The sequence below is a fragment of the Mus caroli genome, unplaced genomic scaffold, assembly GCF_978045245.1.
Source record: "Mus caroli unplaced genomic scaffold, Mus_caroli_1 scaffold_7, whole genome shotgun sequence".
In the NCBI taxonomy this organism is placed as follows: Eukaryota; Metazoa; Chordata; class Mammalia; order Rodentia; family Muridae; genus Mus; species Mus caroli.
In genome coordinates, this window is record NW_028227262.1 from 98,793,391 (window position 1) to 98,814,547 (window position 21,157).

At 45.3% G+C, this 21,157-nt stretch overlaps 1 protein-coding gene across 9 annotated transcripts in view; it reads left to right on the forward strand.

Moving 5' to 3' along the window:
• Positions 1-14,029, forward strand: part of Osbpl3 (oxysterol binding protein like 3) — a 164,377-nt gene extending 150,348 nt beyond the window's left edge. For all 9 annotated transcript variants that reach the window (XM_029478518.2, XM_029478520.2, XM_029478523.2 and 6 more), the window contains 6 exons: positions 480-558; positions 1,443-1,587; positions 6,625-6,769; positions 8,743-8,869; positions 10,359-10,481; positions 12,646-14,029. In XM_029478518.2, coding sequence (XP_029334378.1) covers positions 480-558; positions 1,443-1,587; positions 6,625-6,769; positions 8,743-8,869; positions 10,359-10,481; positions 12,646-12,742 — 716 coding nt within the window. In that variant the 3' untranslated portion in view covers positions 12,743-14,029. The remainder of the gene's footprint in view (positions 1-479; positions 559-1,442; positions 1,588-6,624; positions 6,770-8,742; positions 8,870-10,358; positions 10,482-12,645) is intronic.
• Positions 14,030-21,157: the final 7,128 nt, after the last annotated feature.

Below are 21,157 nucleotides of genomic sequence, written 5' to 3' on the forward strand. Positions count from 1 at the left end.
CTGCTCTAACCCTCAGATAATCTCAGACCTTCAGGACACAGCCACAGTTGACTCTCTTATACCTCTAACCCTGTAAATACTGCTTTCCCAACACCGATTTCTCTATGCTTCATGAATTCATTTGGATTCTACAAAACCCTGTTCACATGGCCCCTTCTGAAAAGCCTCATTCAAGGCTTTTGGTAGACATACAGCCATCCCCCCACCTCCACTCCATCTCATGCTACAGCACACTAGGATGGCCTGTGTTTGTGTGACCCCGACTTTTTTTCACCCCACTTTCATGCCGTTGACTCTTTCAAGAGGACTTTGTCTTACAGCTTTGCTTTCCTGGTTCTGTTTTTGGGGTGCCCAGTTGGCATTTCTAGCACATGAACAATTATCTCCATTAGAACTAATTTGACTGTGACAGTTATGGAATGAACAGTCTCTATCTAGCTGTCCTGTTCAGTACTTGATAATTTGATATTTCATTTCAGATGTGAGATGGAAAAATAAATTCTGGGGTAAATCCATGGAAATTGTCCCGATTGGCACAACCCACGTGACTCTGCCTGCGTAAGTTTCTCTGTGTTAGGAATGTTAGCTCTCAGGCCAGAGATCTACATTAGGGGCAGGATGCCCACCATCTCCCTGACTTGGAGCCTTGTGTTTTTTCTCTTTTACTCCATCTGGCAGTAGGTTCTGGTAGCCTCCCCTGGCAGGCTCAAAGTCTAGTGATTTCTTTCACTGGATGGAAGTCCTCCTTCAGATAGCAGCTCTCTAAGATGAGTGTAAACACTCATTTCTGCTTCCTTCTGAGATAAAAGGTCATTTTCTTTATCATTGTGGTCCTGCCTCCCTGTCAGAATTCCAAGACCCCAGGACCCTAGGCCAGGCTGTGGGGAATCACATGCTGCTGTGACCTTTCACCTGTGACTGTTGGTCAGGCTGCCACACCTTTCTTGTCACTAATGCCCTCACCTGCCTCATGGGATGTGTGGGGAAATTAGATGTTATGTATAAAGCACTTAGAATATTGCTTACTATTTTCTCACAGTTGCTACTTAACTCTGTAAGCAATGCCTGAGTTCTTCTTTTATGGAAAAGATATAATGTGTAATTAGTAAGATCTGAGAGCCTGGCCTCCACCCCATGTTTCCCTCTAGTAACATCCCCTTCATATGGGGATCTCAATGCTTCCTCTGTGGAAGGGCACGACTGGTGGTCCAGGAGGCCACCAGCTGCCATTGAAGTCCCCAGTGCCTTCAGGAGGCAGGAGGATGGCAGCTGAGGTGTTTTCTGGCTCAGGAGCCTCAGTTCACATGTCACTTGGAGACGTATTTGATGTGGGGTCTGCAGATGAGGGATTCGTTTCCTGCCTCATTGTATAAATTAAGATGGCTGCTGCAGCCGTGGCTGGCTCTACTGGGAGCCATCTTTGACTTGCTCTTCTCTTTCAGTTTTGGAGATCACTTTGAGTGGAACAAAGTAACCTCCTGCATCCACAACATCTTGAGTGGACAGCGATGGATCGAGCACTATGGCGAAATTGACATCAAGAACCTGAATGATGACTCCTGCCACTGCAAAGTGAACTTCATAAAGGTACCTTGAGTGAGCGCGCTCTCTGATGCTGGTGGGCTGAGGCAGTGCCACGTGCCCAGGGCACGGGATGCCTTCCACTCTGTCACCTGCCTCGCCTACCATCTACCCCGAGGGCAGAGCCTGGGAGACTCATCGGACCATGACACAGATACATGACAACATTACGCTAAGTGAATAACTGAGACATGAAAGGGTGTATTCTTTATGATTCCGATGATGTGAAAACCCAGAAGAGCCAAGTTCATAGAGAAAGAGAGCAGAGGGGGTGGGGGTATCAGGGGCCAGGTGGAGGGAAGGATAGGAAGTATGTGTGTCATGGGTTTGGAGTTTCTGTTTGGGAAGGTGGAAGCGTTCTAGAAATAGATAGTAGTGACAGTTGTAGAACATTGTAGATGCGCTTCATATTGTTGAGCTGTGTTTTTAAGAACAGTTAAAATGAAGCCAGGCTTGGTGGCGTGTACCTGCAACTCCAGCATTTAAGAGGTTGAGGCTGGAGAATTGGGAGTCAGAGAACAGTCTGGGCTATATCATGAGACTCTGTCATGGAAGAAAGAATTAGATGAGGGGACAGTTGTGCTAGTAAGCTTTACCACAGGAAAAGACATGATCAGCCGTCCCATAACAGAGCTTTTCCCTCTGTAGCGGTAAAATAGAATAGACTGCTCTGTGCTCCAGGGGGGTCTCGCACTTCCAGCCACCTGCCCAGGAGCTCTTTGGATCCTTGAATAAAAGACACACACACATACACACACACACACTAGCTTATTTTTCAAATGCCTTGGCTAACTCAAAGGCTGGGCAGTTCTAATCCTCTGCCCAACTATCAGAGATTTACCTCCAATACTTCTGACTCAACGCCCTCTAAATCTGTGATCTATCTTTGCTGCCCCGTTCCTTCTGGGTGGCCCCCTAGTCTTTTCTGCCCAAGACACTTCTGGGCAGCCCTTCTGGGGGGAGGGGAGCACATTCCTTCTTACCTGCATTTCAAATGATTTTCCTTCTGCAGCTCTAAATCAGATCTGTCTCCCTCCAAAACCTGGCGCTTCTCCTCTCCTCTCTTCCAGTTCCTAGCCTGTGCAATCTAAAAGTTCTGCCCCTCTCTGTCCACCCAGCCATTGGCCATTGGCTTTTTATTGATCAGAAAGCAATTGGGGACAAAGACCTTTAGCATTTGGACAGGCAGATTCCCTGATTAATTCAAAACATTCAAACCAATCCCCAACATCCCTTCTCTCTTCTCAAGTAGAAGTCTGCATCCTTTCAGTGGCCTGCAAGGCTCTGCACCATCAGCACTGCCCACTCTCCACCCTGTAATGCACGCACATACACAGGGCCTTCACATGCGTGAGACACATGCATGAGGCATGTGTGCACACACCCTCATTCCTTCCCAGCTCCTGCTGCCCTCTTACCACTGTCTGCCTCCTCAGCCACCAACCACATTGGCCCCTCTTGCCTCACTTCCTCCCCCTCCCCAGCCTCCTCTTCTGATGTCACCACCTCACTCTGTCTTCAACTCTCATGATCAAATTTTCTTCAAGATATTTGTTAGCACTGGAGTTAGCTTACTTGTTACTTCTTTACCTGTCTGTCTCTGTCTCTGTCCGTCTGTCTGTCTCTCTCTCTCTCTCTGCTCGACACCCCTAGTTTCACAACAGTGAAAGTCTGCTCCGTCCTATTCATCCTCCAGCCCTGACTGCCACTTGATTCAAAGCACAGAGGCTCAGAACCTTTACAGATAAATGGAAAGACCACAGATGCAAGAACATATGTAGGGTCTCTCTCCAACCTCTTTGATTTTCGCCCCACCCCTTTCTCGCCTAGAGTCTTCCTGCTTTTAAAGCTTTCTTGTATATGAAGTTGCTTGAGAATAAAAACCCTTGTCAAAGATGCTTGTACCTGACTGCGATCAAAATCCTGAGTCTGACTTCACCCGATCCTCTGCACCACCTGTAACCCACAGGGTGCATTTGTGAGGTTGGCTAGGGTTTTTTTTTTTTAATGATAATTTATAAGTCAAATGAGGTTTCAGACAGGCATAAAACCAGCAATGACAGTACTTCCTAGAAAATTTCAAAGTACAAAAATACTTGGAAAACTTTGCCTATGTGTTTTTTCAGAAAGAAACCAAAGGCAACCTGGGGCGTGAATGTGTTCCTCGGGTCCAGGAAGAATGGCTGTCCACATCTCCTCAAAGGAGTGTGCTCACTTCCTTAGCGACCGTCTACTCCAGGACCAGAGAAAGAATGAGTTAATATGTTTGAGTCCAGCTTTGCCTCCAACCCAGAGCAGTCCTCCTGCATCCACCCTCAGATACTGAGAGTGCTGGTGTGCACCATCATGCCCCATTCTACAGGGAATATGTTTGTTTTGGGAGATGAGCATTGGATGTTGAAAGAATTTGGCCACAGATGCCAGACACCTTTGGGGGCATGGCTGTCTCCTCTGTGACTTCCCGTCTAGTCATCAGCATTTGATTTGTTGATAAATATCGTAAATGGAAAAATCTAACCCCTACTTCCCAATAAAGGTCTGGCTCCTTTCTTCCCTGCCACTTTTACATGGCTACAGCACTCACTTTGTAATTTCCTGGTTCACATCTCCAGGCTGATGTGTCCCACCTCTCTTTGCTTTTTACCAAAGCCTGGAACTGGCAGAAAACGACCTGGAAATGTTACTCAGATTTCCCGCTTTCCAAATATGGCTGTCGTTTCCACTGGAAATAGCGCTGGGGCTTTTGATTTATGGAGGAATGCCTTCTGTTCATGAGGAATTTTAAGGGTGGCCAGGCAGTTGGAGATTTCCGAAGCATCACCTTTAGGGAGTTGGTGCTCCCTCTGCTGGCTGCCGAGTGGTACTGCGTAAACAAGGCTGAACTGAGCTATGGGCCCGGGAGATAGGATGAGCCAGGACTGAGGCAAAGTAAGCAACAAGCCAGGCTGCCTGGCAGATCACCATTGATAGATGCTGAGGAAGTGGCTTGTACAAGGGCCCTGCCGCTGGACCGGGCCTAGAATGGAGGAAGTAGTACAAAACTGCAATTTTAAGCATCCTCTTTAACTGGTCTGCAAATGACTATTTTCTTCAAGTAAAAAGAATTATGAGTTAATTTTAAATTGCAGAAGTGAAAGCTCCCAGGCATTAGTCACAGTGACATGGTGGGGCAGCAGCTAATGCACTGGCCAGATAGCACTTGCAATGTAGTCGATACTTGGCAGAGTCTAAGAACTGAGTTTTGTGTTCCTGTGTCACGTGAAGCAAAAGTAGAAAAAGTCCATCACCTCTGCAAATGTGCGTTCCTGGGTTACAAGCTGCAAATAGGAAGTTAACTGCGGTTTTCACTGGGTAGCAGAAGTTTTGCTCTGGTTTGGTTTGGCTGGTTGGTTTGGTTTTGTTTAAATCCAGAACCTCGCTAGGCTGTGTTAGGAAGCTAGAAAGCCGAGAAATAAAGCCACATGTTTATATTTAATTGATTTCAAAAAGAATTCGAGTAACGCATGGCGAGAGAGGGCAGTTTCTTCAAGAATTCTGTCGAGACGACTGGATTTCCACATGCAAAAAAGGAAATATTTGTAATCTGATAAGTCCAAAGCACAAAATGGAACTCAGTTGCAAGGAAACAGTGGGTGAATGGAGTGTATGGACTTGCACCCCAGTCACACCAACCCTGGGGACTCAGGAGAGTAAGGACATTATAAGTGCTGTATGGCAAGATCCCATCTCAGAGAAGATGCTATAGAAAGTGCAGCAAGCCAGGCTTGAGGTGAGAGGCTTTGGCTGCAGGCCTGAGGATCTGAACTTGGCATCCAGAACCCACGTGGTAGGAGAGAAGTGACCCCTGAAAGTTACCTTCTGACCTCCATGTGTGTGCTGTCACACACACACACACACACACCCCACTGTTTTCAACAAAGGCAAATAGAGCTAGAAGCACAGCTCAGTGGCAGTGAGCCTGCCTCCCAGAAAAGGGGGAACAAAAGTACCTTTTAAAATCATCCCTAAAAGCCAGCCACGCAGACAGCCAACAGCTAGCCGAGTGGACGTTCAGCATCACTCGTCATGCCATTCAGGAAATACAGAGTAAAACCAGTGCTTAGAACAGTTGGCACCAAAGAGCTGAGAGGAACTGAAGAGATGGGAGCCCCTGCACACTGCCACAGGATGGGCGTTAATGCGGCCTTCAGGGAGGATGGAGGTCCTCAAAACGCTAAGCTTCTCTGAGTAGACAGCCAAGGGACATGAAGACCCAAAGAGCCATCCTCACTCCTGAGTTCATCGAACCGCTGTTCACCAGAGCCAAGGGATCAGACTTGGGGCCATCAACACTGAGATACGGTGCAGAGGCAGAATGGAATACTGCTCAGACGTAAAAACAATGAAGTCCTGTCATTTGCAATATATACATAAAGGAAGGTAGATACTGTGCAAAGTGAAATAAGCCGGGCCCATAAAAATGCCCCATGACCTCATCTGTAAGTGGGACAAAAAATACTGACTCCTAGAACAGGAAGTAGGGTGTTGGTTACCAGAGGTAGGGTTGAGGCCTAGGGAAATTACCGATCAAAGGATACAATCGCTCTGCAAAGTCCAGAGAGCCATTAACAATGTATCGATAGACTTGAAAACTGCCAACCACTTTCTTAAGAGCTCTCACCGAAATAAATGTGAGGTAAAAACATGCTAATTAGCTTGAGTTAGCCATTCCACAATGTGTACATAGTTTAAAAATATTTTTAGATGACAAAAACATAATTTGTATTTGTTTACAAAATAAACAACCCAGAACGGGCCATATAGAAACACTCTTGTGGTGTTTTTTTTTTTTTTCTTTCCCTGGAGACATGGTGTCGTTGTTAAGTCAAGGCCAGCCTCTGATCCATTCACCTTGCAGCTGAAGATGACCTTGAACTCCTGCCTTCCTTACCCTGCACTCCTGCACCCGGCCTCACATCTTTATCTTGTTTCCTTTTTCTTTCACAATACCTGTAATAAGTGAATACCAGAGTCCCACCCAGACTGTTCTCATCTACATCCTAGGCTAAGTACTGGAGCACTAATGCCCATGAGATCGAAGGCACAGTGTTTGACCGAAGTGGGAAGGCTGTGCACCGGCTGTTTGGGAAATGGCACGAGAGCATCTACTGTGGCGGCGCCTCCTCCTCCACGTGCGTCTGGAGAGCAAGTGAGTGTCGGCCAGATCCCAAGCTTAGAGCTGATGAGTAGCTGCCTCAGGGCGGGGGTGGGTGTGGGGGAGCGCTGCTCTGAGTCTAGCTGCCATTGCCTGAATGAGGTTAGCGCTACTGGCCGGTCTGTCAAGTCCTTCTCATGCTTACAACAGCATCTCAGTTTGTTCTGGCTCCTTGGGACCTCAGAAAGGAGCCACTGCCAACCCAAGGGTGGCCTGATGGGCTCTTGGGGTTCACACATGGCACCATAACAGGCCTTGCTGGAATAACAGCAAAACCCAAGTAATTCTGGAGCAAAATGTCCGTAGAAAAGACAGAGTGGCCTAGGCTTCCCAAAGCATGCAGGATCCCCCAATTGCTCCAACCCCAAAAGCCTCCCCAGCCTCCCCCTTGTAATCCCAGAAGGACACGCCCCCTGGAGCAGTTATGTCAAGAAAGTGGTGGAAGCCTCGGCTGTACCAGCAACCCTTTTGTCTTCAGATCCAAAAAGAGCCTGTTTCCAAGTTGGAGTCGTTTTCTTAAACCGTTGTCCTGAGATGAGGCCTTTAAGGATGGGGTTGGTCTGTTTAAACAAGGGAGAGAAAGGTTGGGGGTTGAGATGGAAATTTAATAATAAGTTGAGGGGTGATGGCCCCATGTTGTTACCTCTGCAGCCTACTGGAATCAGAGACACAGACCAAGGAGGAAACATGGAACACACGTTCACCTGAAGTTGGGCTTGTGTTCCGTTAGGAAGAGATGTGACTGTAGGGTCAGTGGTGTCCCTTCTTCTTCCGTCCTAAAGGCTGTTGTGGAACTGGAATAGTGTCCCAGTAGCTGCCATTCTAACTCCAGAGGCACCCACAAGGCTGCATGCCAGTCTCTCATTTGCTGACAGCCTCTCGTGGGTTACTGTCAGATCTTCACCATTCTTCCTTGACTGTGTGTCTCCACGTGGGCTTCCAGCTCCCCTGGCCCATGTTGAAGGAAACCATCTTCCCTCTGGTGGGTGGGGTCTCGGCTGGAAAGCACAGCATGGAGCTATGCTCCCATGTTCAAGCTTAGGACGAGATACCCAGAATGGGATTGGCTGCCAGTGAGTCTCGAAAGCTTCAAAAAAGGGTGTCTGTGGCAAAGTTCACAGAAGACATTCCTATGTGGATGTGTGGCCAGCAAGTGCGAAGGCCGAAAGGGAAGTTCTGGAGTCTGTATTGGATCTCCCTGGTGTACACCTGATCCTGATTCTTAGCTGAGATGAAAGTTAGGGCAAATAAGAATCTAGTGTTCTAACCCTGCGATGTGAGATTTTAAGGGTTGAGACTTGGTGAAGAGAAAGTCAAGGAGGAAAGAAAAGAATACTCGTATTGACCACCCTTGGGGCCAGCACAGTTGCAGCTGCAAGGGCTTCTAGTTTGGCTGTATGAACTTGGGTCTTTTGCAGTGGGAGTTTAGCTGGTTAAGATAGGGCCTACTGGCTTTATTCATTTGATTTTTAAAACATCATTGCATGTGTGTATGCGTGTGTGTGTGTGTGTGTGTGTGTGTGTGTGTGATATGAGTGCAGGGGTATTCATGACAGCAAAAATGTGGAAGTCAGGGGACAGCTTTGTGCAGAAGTCAGTTCTTTCTACCGTGTAGGTTCTGAGCTCAGCTCATCAGTCTTGAGTGGCATCTCAGCGGGCCCCTGGTGTGTATATTTGAATAGCAAATTCTGTGATAGTTCATACAGTACGGATGCTTCACAGCACTGAATAAAAATTCACTACAGGACCAAGGCAAAGAGACTGCGAGTCCCTGCGATAGAAAACTCAGACAGGCAAGTCTACAGAGAGACGCGAGGTAGCCGCTTGTTAGTCAGAATATTTTAATAGAAATGGAACAGTTTAGAGTTACAGATGAAACACAGCTGATCTGAGATGAAAACGGTGGTGGAATTAAACTAACATAAATGAATTGCAAATTAGACCTGGGTGGTTTATTTCTCTTTCAGATCCCATGCCGAAAGGCTATGAGCAGTATTACGGCTTCACACAGTTTGCATTAGAGTTAAATGAAATGGATCCTTTGTCGAGGTCTTTATTACCACCCACCGACACTCGGTTTAGACCAGATCAAAGGTAAGGATTTTTTTTTCAAAGATCTTTCTCTCCAGAGACATTTAAAACAATCGACAAACAGTGGTATTCACAACTGCCTGGCCACCTGGAGTCTGAGGCGGGTACTGTCATCAAAAACACAAGGGTAAAATGGGGGCATGAAACACTTGCACACCAGTACGGAACCATTTCTATTGAAATCCCAGGAAAGAGGAAGCAGTGGGGGCTATTTTGAAGACTTTCACTGCATGTAGTAATAAGGAATTTACCGTTTATTTGGAAGAATGGAAGCACCCTGCTTTCCTGACCCATCAATTTAAATTTCTTTTTAGTGCATTTGGATCTGACTTCTCATTCATGAGCTGTGAGGTCTATGACAAGGCTTTCCATCTTCCCCAACCTCCGATTCCTACTCCGTCAAACAGAATAATATCCCCAACCCCCCCCCCAACCTTCTGACATTGAGACTCGAAATGTAAAGACCACATGAAAGGAAAGATGGCTGTGTACAATCTAGATTTGTGTAAGAAAGCCTGAATGGCATGGTTGATACAAGTGCATACCCAAGCTCCAAGACAATGATCAACATAGGTCTGTACTTAAAACTTACAGTGCGGGTTTGGTCTAGAGTCAGGAAGACACCACTCAATAGGGAGAAAGTGGACTTGGGAGAATGAACAGTTCACAGACAAGAAACTCAAATATTTCTTATACATGGCACAAAAAAATCAGGTGAAAATACAATTTCTTAGACTGGCAAAAAATAAATAAATAAATGGCTGGTAACAGCATGCTATAATATGAATTATATATTATAAAATATTATATGATATAAAAGGGATATATAAATTTCTTTAACTCCCTATAAGTATAGTTTTATAATATAGCAATTAAAGATTCACTCTTTTGTCCAACAATCCTAAGTCTAGAAGTTTCTTGGGCAGATACCCTTTCCTATGTATAAAGGGTGGTGGTCCTAAGTCATTCACAGCAACATGAAGTGTAACACTAAAAATAGTAAGCGCAACCCAATGTCTATATGTAGAGCATGTAATTAAGGTACATCCACAAAACTGAGTACAGCTTTTAAAAAAGAAGACGTCCAGGCGCTACTGTGCACAGATCTCTACGATCTGTCGTTAAGTAAAAAGCAAAGTAAAACAAAGCTCTTTTGCCACCATTTGTGCCCTTAGAACAGAGGAAGGAGTAAGAATATCTATTTATAGTTGAAAACTATGTACCCAAGAAATGAACATTTCCTGTGATGGGAGAGCGAGGGAAGAAGAAGGCAGACATGGGATTCTCGGGTTTCTCTCTGGATAGAGATTTTGAACCCTGTAACTATCGCCTCCTCACAGCGGGGTCAACCTCTTCCTGACTCAGAATGCCACATCAAGGTGGGAGGAAGAGACTGGGTGCTGGAATTTTGAATACTTCGTCTTGTACCCAGAACTGGCTGGTTGTTAGATTTTCGATGAATATTCCTTTCCTCTTTGCCCTCCATCCCCAGGCTTCTAGAAGAAGGGAACATAGAGGAGGCAGAGGTTCAGAAGCAGAGGATTGAGAAGCTGCAGAGAGAGAGGCGGAGGGTCTTAGAGGAGAACGGTGTGGAGCACCAGCCCCGGTTTTTCAGGTTTGTGCCTGGAGGAGGTGGGAGCAGGCGGGGAAAGTGCTTCTGCATGGCTGTCCCAGAACAGGACTGGGGCCTTCCCCTTCGGCTCTTCTGCTCCTCCCCGGTGGCTCAGCAGTGCCTCCTTGTAGCGGAAGAAGGGACACTTTCAGAGCTGGTCCCAGTGCTGATCCTTCTTATCCCATTTGCCGCTGAGGCTGCTTGCTGGCCTGGATAGATTTCACAGGACAGCCCTGCTGTAGGATGTGAAGTACCTGGGCCTCGAATCAGCAGTTCCAATACACTGTGCTTGAGTTTGGAAGGCCTGATTGGTTTTCACTCTTTACATAACTTTCTGGAGCTAGGCATGAGTGACTTACAGTCATACTAATAATCCCAGCATGGGGGAGGCTGAGGCAAGAAGATTGGTAAGAGTTTGAGTCTAGCCTGGGGTAGGTACCCTGTGAAACCCAGTCAAACAATCAATCAATCAATCAATCAATCATTGAGAGGGTCTTGTTTAAAATACACTTAAAATTGTAAAATGGTTGTGAGCAATTGTAGCTGTTTATCCTCTCTTCCCTATTTTAACTGAGAAGAAACTGAAGCCCAGAGAATACAGGGAGTTGAATGAGGAGCCGGTGGAATCTTCCAGATGGGGCCTTTGCCCCTCCTGACAGTCTTGGCAGAGCTCGATGTGATTTGGGGGTTTGGTTGCAGCTTTTGTAGCAGATGCAGACTGGAGAGTCCACTCCTGTCCAACAGCCAGTGGTTTATTGTTTGGTGTGGCCCGGGTTTGTTTATTGGTATGGACAACAGGGGCAGCTTTTGGAAGGCTGTACGGACTAATCTCAGCAGCAGGACAAAGGTCTATATTACAAAATACTGAGAGAGTCAGCCCCAGTGACACAGACCTGTAATCCTAATGCTCAGGAGACTGAGACAGGAGGGTTGCAAGTTCAAGGCCAGCCTAGGCAAGTTAATAATGACAACAAAATCAAAACCATGCCTCTGAAAAAAAATTAAATATCACTATTTTATTCCTAATTTATTTATTTATTCCTAATTTTATTCCTTTTATTCCTAATGGAGATAATGGCGGCTTAACTGCCTGTCAGTGGGGCAAGTGCCATCCATACCCACAATGGAATATCCCTCAACAGGAACCCCATGGCTGAGGTCACCAAGCTTACCCATAATAAGCAGATGGCAGATGCTGCTGGCTTGGCAGACCACAAAGCCTCAGCAATTAGCCCAGTTGTTCAACATGAAAGCAACTATAGATAATATTTAAAGAAGAAGGTAGGGCTGTGTTCTAATAAAACAATATTTCAAAGATTATGTGGAGCTTGGCGCATGGCTTGTTGATAGAATTCTTGGAGAGCATTCATGAGACCCTGGACTTGGTCCCAGCGTCACAAACACAGGCACTGGAGGCTGAATTGGGTCCTTGACCTTAGTGTGCTGGCTCACAGAGGGACAGTGAAGACAGACATCACACGCGTTACTGTGTCAGTGAGCTCCAGTATAGACTGTGGTGTCAACCACCCAAGGCTAGATAGAGCACCATCCTGCGAAGGGAGAGGAGGCAGTGTGTGTAGCCCAAGTGCATGAGCTTTCTCTGGCAGAAGAAAGCTGACACCGTCACTGCCCAGAAGCAGACATGAGGCTGGGAGGTAGGGCTAACCAGAAAATGGTAGGCTCTGGATCCTTTTGTGCCTTTTGAATTTCTATCTACGTAGGAGATGATCTTTTCCCAGAGCCCTAAACCAAAAGTTCTCTCTTGACTGTTATGGTCCAGTTCCTTTTTGTTCATTCTATTTGGCTTTATGCTAACTTAGACTGACTTCGATCAGCCTGGTTGATTGGGTAGTATTTAGTTGTTCCCAGTGTGGTGGCTATCAGTCCAGTCTTGTTTGATGTACAGCATACAGAGAGAGGGTGGATGGGGACACACACACACACACACACACAAGGGGGCATCCTTTTAGAAGCACCACCTTTCCAACTTCCAGGCTTAAGTATATATCAGAAATAAAAAATGGTTGCCAGCCTTTGAACACCACTCAAATACCCAAACAAGAACAATGAATTTCTGTGGAGTGATGGTGGGCAAGCAAGGGAAGGAGGGGGAGAGAGGAGGTGATAGCGGACTCTAAGAGAAGCTGTCTCATCTCATCTCTCACAGGAAATCCAGTGACGATGCTTGGGTAAGCAATGGGACCTACCTGGAACTGAGGAAAGACCTTGGCTTTTCCAAGCTGGACCATCCCGTCTTATGGTGAAATGTAAAAGAGAAGGAGATTTCCTGTACTTTGTCCACATTTGCTTCTGGAAGCAGCGCACAGCTGTCTGTCTGTTTAAAAGATAGCATCTAGAATGATCACTTGTGCTTAGCGTAGCATTGTAAGCACTGAAGTATACGTTTTCTTCAGTAAGTCTCTTTAAAATTTCAAGTGTTATGATTGTTTATATGAATGTAGAACACCTCGGTATTTCTTTTTATATATATAAACTATTTAATAAAAATGAAAGATTGAATGTTAATGTGTGGGTTACAAAAAAAAAACATTTAACACTAATTTTCCAGAGGTAAGGGGGAAAATTCAAATTTATGCCTTATAAAATCACACTGGAAAAAATATGTCCCGGGTGCATTAAGAAATAATAACACCCAGAGATACTCGCCCATGCATAGCTACCCAGGGTTAATTGGTAGCTGGGATATCTTTTCGCCTCAGACAGCTCTTCGATTGCTCATACAGAACAATTCTGCCGGTGCTGAAGTACCAAGAATGTTTTCATTTGCGTTTTCCTGGTTAAGAAATCTGTATAAATTTAGTGAGATGCATATTCTTTATATAAGGTGGGCACCAAGCAACCAAAAGGGGGAACTTCCCTCCCTTTACTTCTGTTGCCTTGTGTATAAAGCTGCCCCCAGCTTGCCTAGAGATGCTGCCTTCATCAGAGAAGACTCCATTAATTCAGTGTCCCAAGAGTGTCCCAGGGAGGCAGCAGGCGTTTCGTCTTTCCTCAGTAAGAGCTGAATCCTTAAAATTTTAAGAAACTACTTTCAGCTTCCTGCCCCACCCCTGGCTTGCCAGCCCTCTCTTTGGCCCCTATTGAGGATGAAATGTCTCTCCTTTAGTATAAACAGTAACAGCCCATGGCAGTGTGACCTTCTAAACTTCAGCGAAGTCACTGGTGGCTTTAAATAACCCAGCATTGTTCCTCCACACGGCTTTGGTACTCTCTACCTCTTACCGAGCACCGCCCTTTTTGACCTTGTATAGCCAGTTTGACCATCTGCCTTATAGACAAACGTTGCTGTTCTTCTGTGTCGTCCTCTTGAGAAAGCTGCAAGGGTTTACCTCTTTCCTTGACTCTCTTCTTATTTGTAATACTCTGAGTTCTGCATCTGTCTCAGGCAGGAGCTACCAAAGGGAAACTGCTGTTCTTATAAGTGTCTTACTTTAAATCATGATAATAGAATGTGCACAGTAGCTGAATCGTGTTATCAAAACAACTCTGACTTCGCCCAGAGCACATTAAAACCAAAGTCTGATTGTTAAGCCTTTGACTCGGATGTCTATAGCAGTTCTATGAAACATTGCGTGTCATGATAGGGTAAAGAGATTTCTATAGAAAGAATGGGGGGGGGGCAGTGAGATCGGCTCAGCAGGCACAGGCACTTATTGTATGAACCTGGCACTGGGTCCAGTCTCCAGGACCCACCTAAAAGATAGAAGGAGAGAGCCAACGCCACAGAGCTGACCTGTGTCACACCAGATAACCAACCGCACAGCTGAAGTTTTCACAGTGGAGTGTTGAAGGTGAATCAGTCGTCTTTGGAGTCTACCAGTGTCTGTCATTTTAAGCAACTCATTAAATATTGGTTCATTTTTTTCCATGTCGTGGAGACACCGAGATGAACGCAGCATGAATCTCATTTCCATTTCTAAGCAGCTGGGTGGTGCGGCCAATTCTTTAGTTCCTGTTTTGTTTTGTTTTTTTTTTTCCTTTTCAAGCGCTATCCACATCTGACCACAGGCTGGAGATGTAAGGAGGGATCTCAGCAGGGAAACAAACCCGAGAGGACACGTGGGATTTCAGTAATACTGGCTGTGAAGTAGGCCTGCTCGAGAGGCTGCCCCAAAGGAGAAGGAAAATGACCAAAAAAATCCCACAAAATCGAGAATGTATCCCCAGAATCAGTTCAGCCAGTTGTTTGAACATTCTTAAAGTATCTCATGATATAATTTCTGTTGAGTTCAAGCTTTAATTTGGATCCACACCAACAGCTGACCCAAATGTTTCCTCTGTAGTCATCTTATTTGAATCAGGGAGAAGCATGAACAAAAAATATGTTCCAGAACCATGTGCAAGCTCTGTAACTCACTGCCCGTGTCTGGATAAAGGGCTTTCGGAAATGCAGATGGTCAGGAGGTACATGCTGCTATGTGAATCTTAAAACTCCCTGCTGGAGGGAGGAGGCTGCTACATTCCTCTCGTTCTGTCTCACACACTCTTCCTCCGAGTTTGTGTGTCTAGAACTTGGATGTTTCCATAAGGAAAACAGAACTGCGGTATTGTTTCGAGAAGAATTAAGTAAAGTTTAATCTTTCTGAACTCCTGACTTACGCCAGGACACAATGCCAATCGCCGCACCATTTGATGTGCATGTTTCAGCCCCTTTCATTCTAATTATCCTATTTCAAGTTTATGGTAAGTCACAGATGTTCTCCCAGTAGCAGGACCTTGTGCTAACCACAAACTGCACCTTCTCAGTACTCACAACTCCGATCTGCAAGGTATCATTAAGGAATGAGTATCTTCAGTGTAGCAAAGGAGTAGTGCAGTTTCCTCCACAGGCCCTGTTGTAATAAAAGCCTCAGTGCAGCTTCTTCCTGCAGTTCACATATTGATGCTAGGATGTTCCTGGTACTAACTAAGCATTGGCAGTTCACCTCCAAGACACCAGGGGGAGTCAGGTACTAAGTAAAGAGATGCAGTTCACATCCCAGACACCAGGGGGAGTCAGGTACTAACTAAAGAGATGCAGTTCACTTCCCAGACACCAGAGGGAATCTGGTACTAATTAAAGAGATGGATGCAGTGTGCTTTTTGAGACACTAGGGGGAGCCTGGTATTAACTAAACAGATTGCCATTCAACAGACTCAGGAGGGTTCTTGTACTAAACAGATGGGGGTTCACTCTAGGTCATAAATACAATTACCTACTAAGTAGCAAGAATGCCTCAGCAATCCCCAAGCCTTCTAGTGCCTCTGGGGGCTTCCTGATGGAAAACTACACAAACTGAGTTTTCTAAATGTTAACTCCATTTAGGCTTCTGTTTTCCTCATATCCTATTTTTAATTACTTCCAATAAATCATTTGCTCAGCCTTCTAGCACTGTCTTCCTTTGTATTTGCCAGATTTATGATGCATTGTTTCAGTCTATCCTTAAAGAAGTCAAGCCAAAAATAGAGGTGAGGGCTACTTTGCTTCTTAATGTAGGCCTACTGTGCACATCACACGCTCTCTCTGAGGGACTGTAGCTGTTAGATACTGTCCTCACACCCTCGGGCTACCAGCCAGGGCTCTAAGTTGCTCTCGTGATCTTAGTTAGAAATACAGGCTACAGTGTTTGGTCAGAATTTATTCGAATGTCTTTATTTTTAATACCAACATCAGCATAAATCTATTTTTGCTAGTAGATCAAAGCTATTTTCACACGCTCTGTTTTCTATCTTGTATCGATCCTGCGAATCAGTGATTATCTTTGTTGAAAACCTTATCAAATGTGTCTGCAAATCAAGGTGGTCTAAAGTGCAAGCCAGTTTTTTGTTTGCTTGTTTTTGAAACTGGGTTTAGGGGATACAGTTGTCAGAAGTGACTCATTCGCTTCATTTGTGATGATTTTTTTTTTTACTTCCTCTGTTAGCCCACAGGATATGCTTTGGGGAAAATGATACTTGTAAATCTTCTATTTAACCATTTGTAAAATCTAAATCGTACCCCACTCCCCACTCCCATTTCACTTCTCCAGCGGCTCCTTTTAGTTTGTTGTCTCGCCCTGCTATGTAGCTCACTGACTGAGAATAAAGAATACAGCAAAGGCTGCCTTTGTCTTTGTTTTTCCTGGCTGTGCGTAGCTGTGGTTGATGGAAAGGCAGCAAGATGCTGGCTAGTCTGTCTGGAAGAACAGAGCTGCTCACCTAAAGTGATGCCCACTGAGGCAGTGACTTGGGAAGACCTGGGTTGCTGTAGTCTTCTTCCTGGCATTTCCCAGCATTCTCAGCTCTAGGAATAGGCACTAGGAGCCGAAGGATCCCCTACTCCACCCACCTTACTATGCTATGGAAATGCCATTTCCTCTGTGTCAGAACATGAAATGGAAGAGTGCTAATTGATTATGCCCTGTGTAGTCACACAAATCGTGATTGACCTATGCACGTCCCTCTCCAAGGTGCGCCCCTGAGCATCCAGTGAACTTCATGTGGTTCAAGTTGGTGTGTCCCAGCATTGTTTACAATAGAGTGGTGCTAAAGGATATCTGAAAAGCAGCCTAAGAACTTTGAAATTATTGGCCACTGTTTGCTCATGTTGGTATTAAAGCATCATGATCCAGACCACTGAGGAGACAGTTTGGATAATATACCTCAAGTTTTAAATTTTCAGTCACGTTCTTACTATACCTGTGCCATTGTACTCACGGACATCAGTAATGAGCAAGCCAGGACTGTCTCCCCATCTGGCGTTCCCATAACACAGGCCAACCCAACAGATTCAAGAGAATGAGATGAAGGGCCCAGAGCAAGTGTGGAACACGGGAGATTAACAAGATAAGAAGCCCTTGCTGCCTCAGTAGCAGATGGAGCTCCCAGAAAGGAGGTCCATTAGGAGTGTGGCTTTGAAGGTACATGCCACTTTGCTAGACAATCCAGAACTGGCTGGAAGAGCTGTCCCTTCCTAGGTCTCAAATCAACCATTCATGTAATGGTTTTAATGAGCTGAGAGGAGGCTCTTCTTGCTGTCATTTAAACTCAGAGACTGAGAAAGATACATTAATTAAGACTCTTTAAATTCGGTTAAGGTCCTTAGAGTAATTTACACACACACACACACACACACACACACACACACACACACACACACAATTTTTCTCTGGGTATTTCAACCCAGGGCAACCCAGGGCACAGTATTGATCAGCATTTTAGCACCGCACCACTATGGGTCTGGGACACAACTGTTCCTGCTGCCTAGGAACAAATTTCTTTTCACAGATTCCATATTGTTTTATAGTGTCTTTGACATTGAAAGTGGGGACAAGGTGACACTTGATTTGGTTGCAATGGAGTTTCTCTTGTTGCCCAGGATGGACACTACAGGTGTGTGCTTCCAGCTATTGCTCAGGAACTTTTTAAAAGGGCTGCACATAAGGAGGCCCCAGCTGCTGCTGTGATGGAGTCTTGGGAGGTACATTTATGGAGCAAGGAACAGTTCTAAACCCAGACATTTCTCTGCCTTTAGAAGCCGTGCATCTAGTGGCAAGCTAGTAAGTTAGTCATCAGAGTGTGGCCAGACATTGCCCACATTGTCCAGGGAGAGGTGATGGCAGTTCCTCTAAATTGGTGACAACTCTAGAGGAAGTCTGGGTCTCAGCAACAGGGAAGAGATAGAAGGGGCCTGACACCAAAAGCAAAACAACCCATCCTGCTTTGCCCAGGTCATTTTCTGTTCTAACATTGAGTCCTGCTAACCAGGAGCTGCTGCAGGCTTAAATAAACTGAGATAACTGGTCAACCTACACTATTGAGCTGCCATATCAGCTCTGAATGTTCTACTAGAACTCTAGAGAGAGAGAGAGGCTGGGGCCAGTGGTACAAAACAAAACAAGTCTTCCATTCTTACTAAGCCACTGGGATTCCTTTGATAACATCATCATGGCTTGCCTGCCACATCAGTACAAATGCCTTTGGTCCACAGATCCTATTTTTCTTGTTGCAGCCTACCATGTCTGAAATACAACCAATCTCTCAGTCTTTCCACAGCCTTTAAAAAAATATTTATTTTTCATATGCACACACACAAGCACATGTGAATACAGAGACATGCATGCACACTCGCCCCTGTGCTCTGATCCCCTGGAGCTGGAGTTTGGGCAGTTATGAGATGCCTGACAAGGGTACTGGGAACTGACCTTGTGACCCCTGAAAGAGCAGCAGGCACTCTTGACCATGACCCATCCCCCCCCCCACAGCGTTTTTGAAAAAGCTTTTGAGGAGAACACATGGGGAAAGGCTGTAGAAGATCCAAGACATGGCCATTTTTCTTTTGTAAAATGTCATATGTCCTTAAGAAAAATGGAGTTTGGCTTCACCCCACCAGAAAGATATATTGAACCAAAATAAGTGAGCACCATCAGCTCCCTGAGCCCTGCACCAAAGCCCAGAAATACTCTTAGGCTCAACTGTTTGCTGGGTGCTTCCCACCATGAAAATGATGGACTAAACCTCTGAAACTGTAAGCCAGCCTCAATTAAATGATGTCTTTTATAAGAGTCCTCTTGGTCAGCCAGGCAGTGGTGGCACACGCCTTTAATCCCAGCACTTGGGAGGCAGAGACAAGTGGATTTCTGAGTTCAAGGCCAGCCTGGTCTACAGAGTGAGTTCCAGGACAGCCAGGGCTACACAGAGAAACCCTGTCTCAAAAAAACAAAAAACAAAAACAAAACAAAAAAAGAGTTCCCTTGGTCATGATGTCTCTTCATAGCAATAAAACTGTAAGACAGAAGTTGGTACCAGGGACTGGGGTTTTGCTATAATAGGCCTGACCATGTTTTTGTTTGAAGGAATGTGGACTTTGGAACATTGGATTAGGAAAGCAGTAGAGTGCTTTCAGTGTGGCTTAATGAGCCATCCTAGTAGGAACATGGAAGTCAGCGGTGCGGAGGGTGATTTGAACTTTGGCCGCCTGGCTCAAGAGGTAAGAAAGATTATGTGGGGAGGGTAGGAGCTCCTTGAGGACATCTCTTAGTGCTACATAGTGTCCTGTGAGTAAAGTCAATGGGCAACTGCAACAGCCTAATCCAAGCAGGATGACAAAGAGCACAAACCCATCAGGAATGAAGGTGTGGCTCACTTCCCCAGGAAAAGATCCAAGACCTGCATGCAAAGGATGAAGGAAATAGAGAATGGGTAGTAGAGGAAGGTAGTTATAAATACCACCTAAGGCCACGTGACCAGTTACAGAAGCGAGAATTATCGTTGATATGAGTACTTCTGTTGTATTTTAAGAATGTATTTATACAAATAATTGTGTTTTCTTTCAGTATCTTTAACACAAATTATCATATTTAAGTTTGAGATACCAAAATATATTCCCCAAAGGACATTGACACCTATTCCAAATTTGCAATGTGTTTGTACTTGTACAAGTGATAGTTATATCATATTAGGCATTATTATGACCTGAGTTATTGTTTGTGGTTGTATATGAGGGATAGTTATATCATGATTATGATAGGGCTATTGTTTTCATTTGGACATAAGAAGATATGATTGTATGTCAAGTTGCCAAGGGGCAGACTGTGATAGCTATTCTCCATTGTCACCCTGACTATATCTAGAATGAACTGCAGTCCAGACATAGAGGACACACTTGTGATCCAGATCTTGAGGCTGAAAGACAAGGGCTTTTGATTCAGATCTTGAGGTGGGATGCCATATGCTTTTCATCACACCTTTAATTGACGCACATCTTTAATCCAGATCTTGAGGCATAGTGGCCATGCTTATAAAGATCTATAAGTAAATGGAATTAAAGAAAAGCTTAGGTCCAGGTGTGGTGGTACACACCTTTTATTCCAGCACTTGGGAAACAGAGGCATGGAGATCTCTGAATTCAAGGCCACCCTGGTCTACAGAACAAGTTTCAGAACAGTCAAACGTAGGCAGTTAAGGAAACCATGGCAAACAGAAAGCTGGTGAAGATAGAATTGAACAAGGGGACATGTTCTGGCCTCAGCATGTAGCAGAACGTGGCAGCTTCGGCCACATGATTCTGTCTTTAGAATCAAGGATGGAATTTCCCTCTGATACTAAGCAAAGTTGAAGAGGCCAGGAATGTATCAGGGGTATCCCTTCATGGAGGCCCAGAGAGGCCATTGTGTTGAAGGAGGCGTTGGATCTCCTTCCACATCTAAGGAAAGCCACTGGGGCCAGATATATGGCAGGGCTGTCCCTGCATGGAGGCCCAGAGAGGCCATTGTGTGAAGCTGTGAAGTTGAAGCCTAGGTTACCTTGGAGACCCCAAGATGTTGGAGATGCCGGAGCCATGGGGTACCTGCCAATGAAAGCTGCTGACAGGGAGTGGAACTCGTCCACGAGAAAGAAGTGTGTTGCAATCAACAAAGCTAAAAAGAGTTGGAGATCAGAAGAACACCCTGACATCAAACGTGGAAATGCAGAACTTGGCAGCTTTGGACACATGATTCCATCTTTAGAATCAAGGATGGAATTTCCCTCTGATACTAGGCAAAGTTGCAGAGGCCAGGAATGTATCAGGGGTATCTCTGCATGGAGACCCAGAGAGGCCATTGTATTGAAGGAGGCGTTGGATCTTTCTCCACATCTAAGGAAAGCCACTGGGGCCAAATATATGGCAGGGAGTTTGCCCAGCTGGTTTTTTGGTCTTG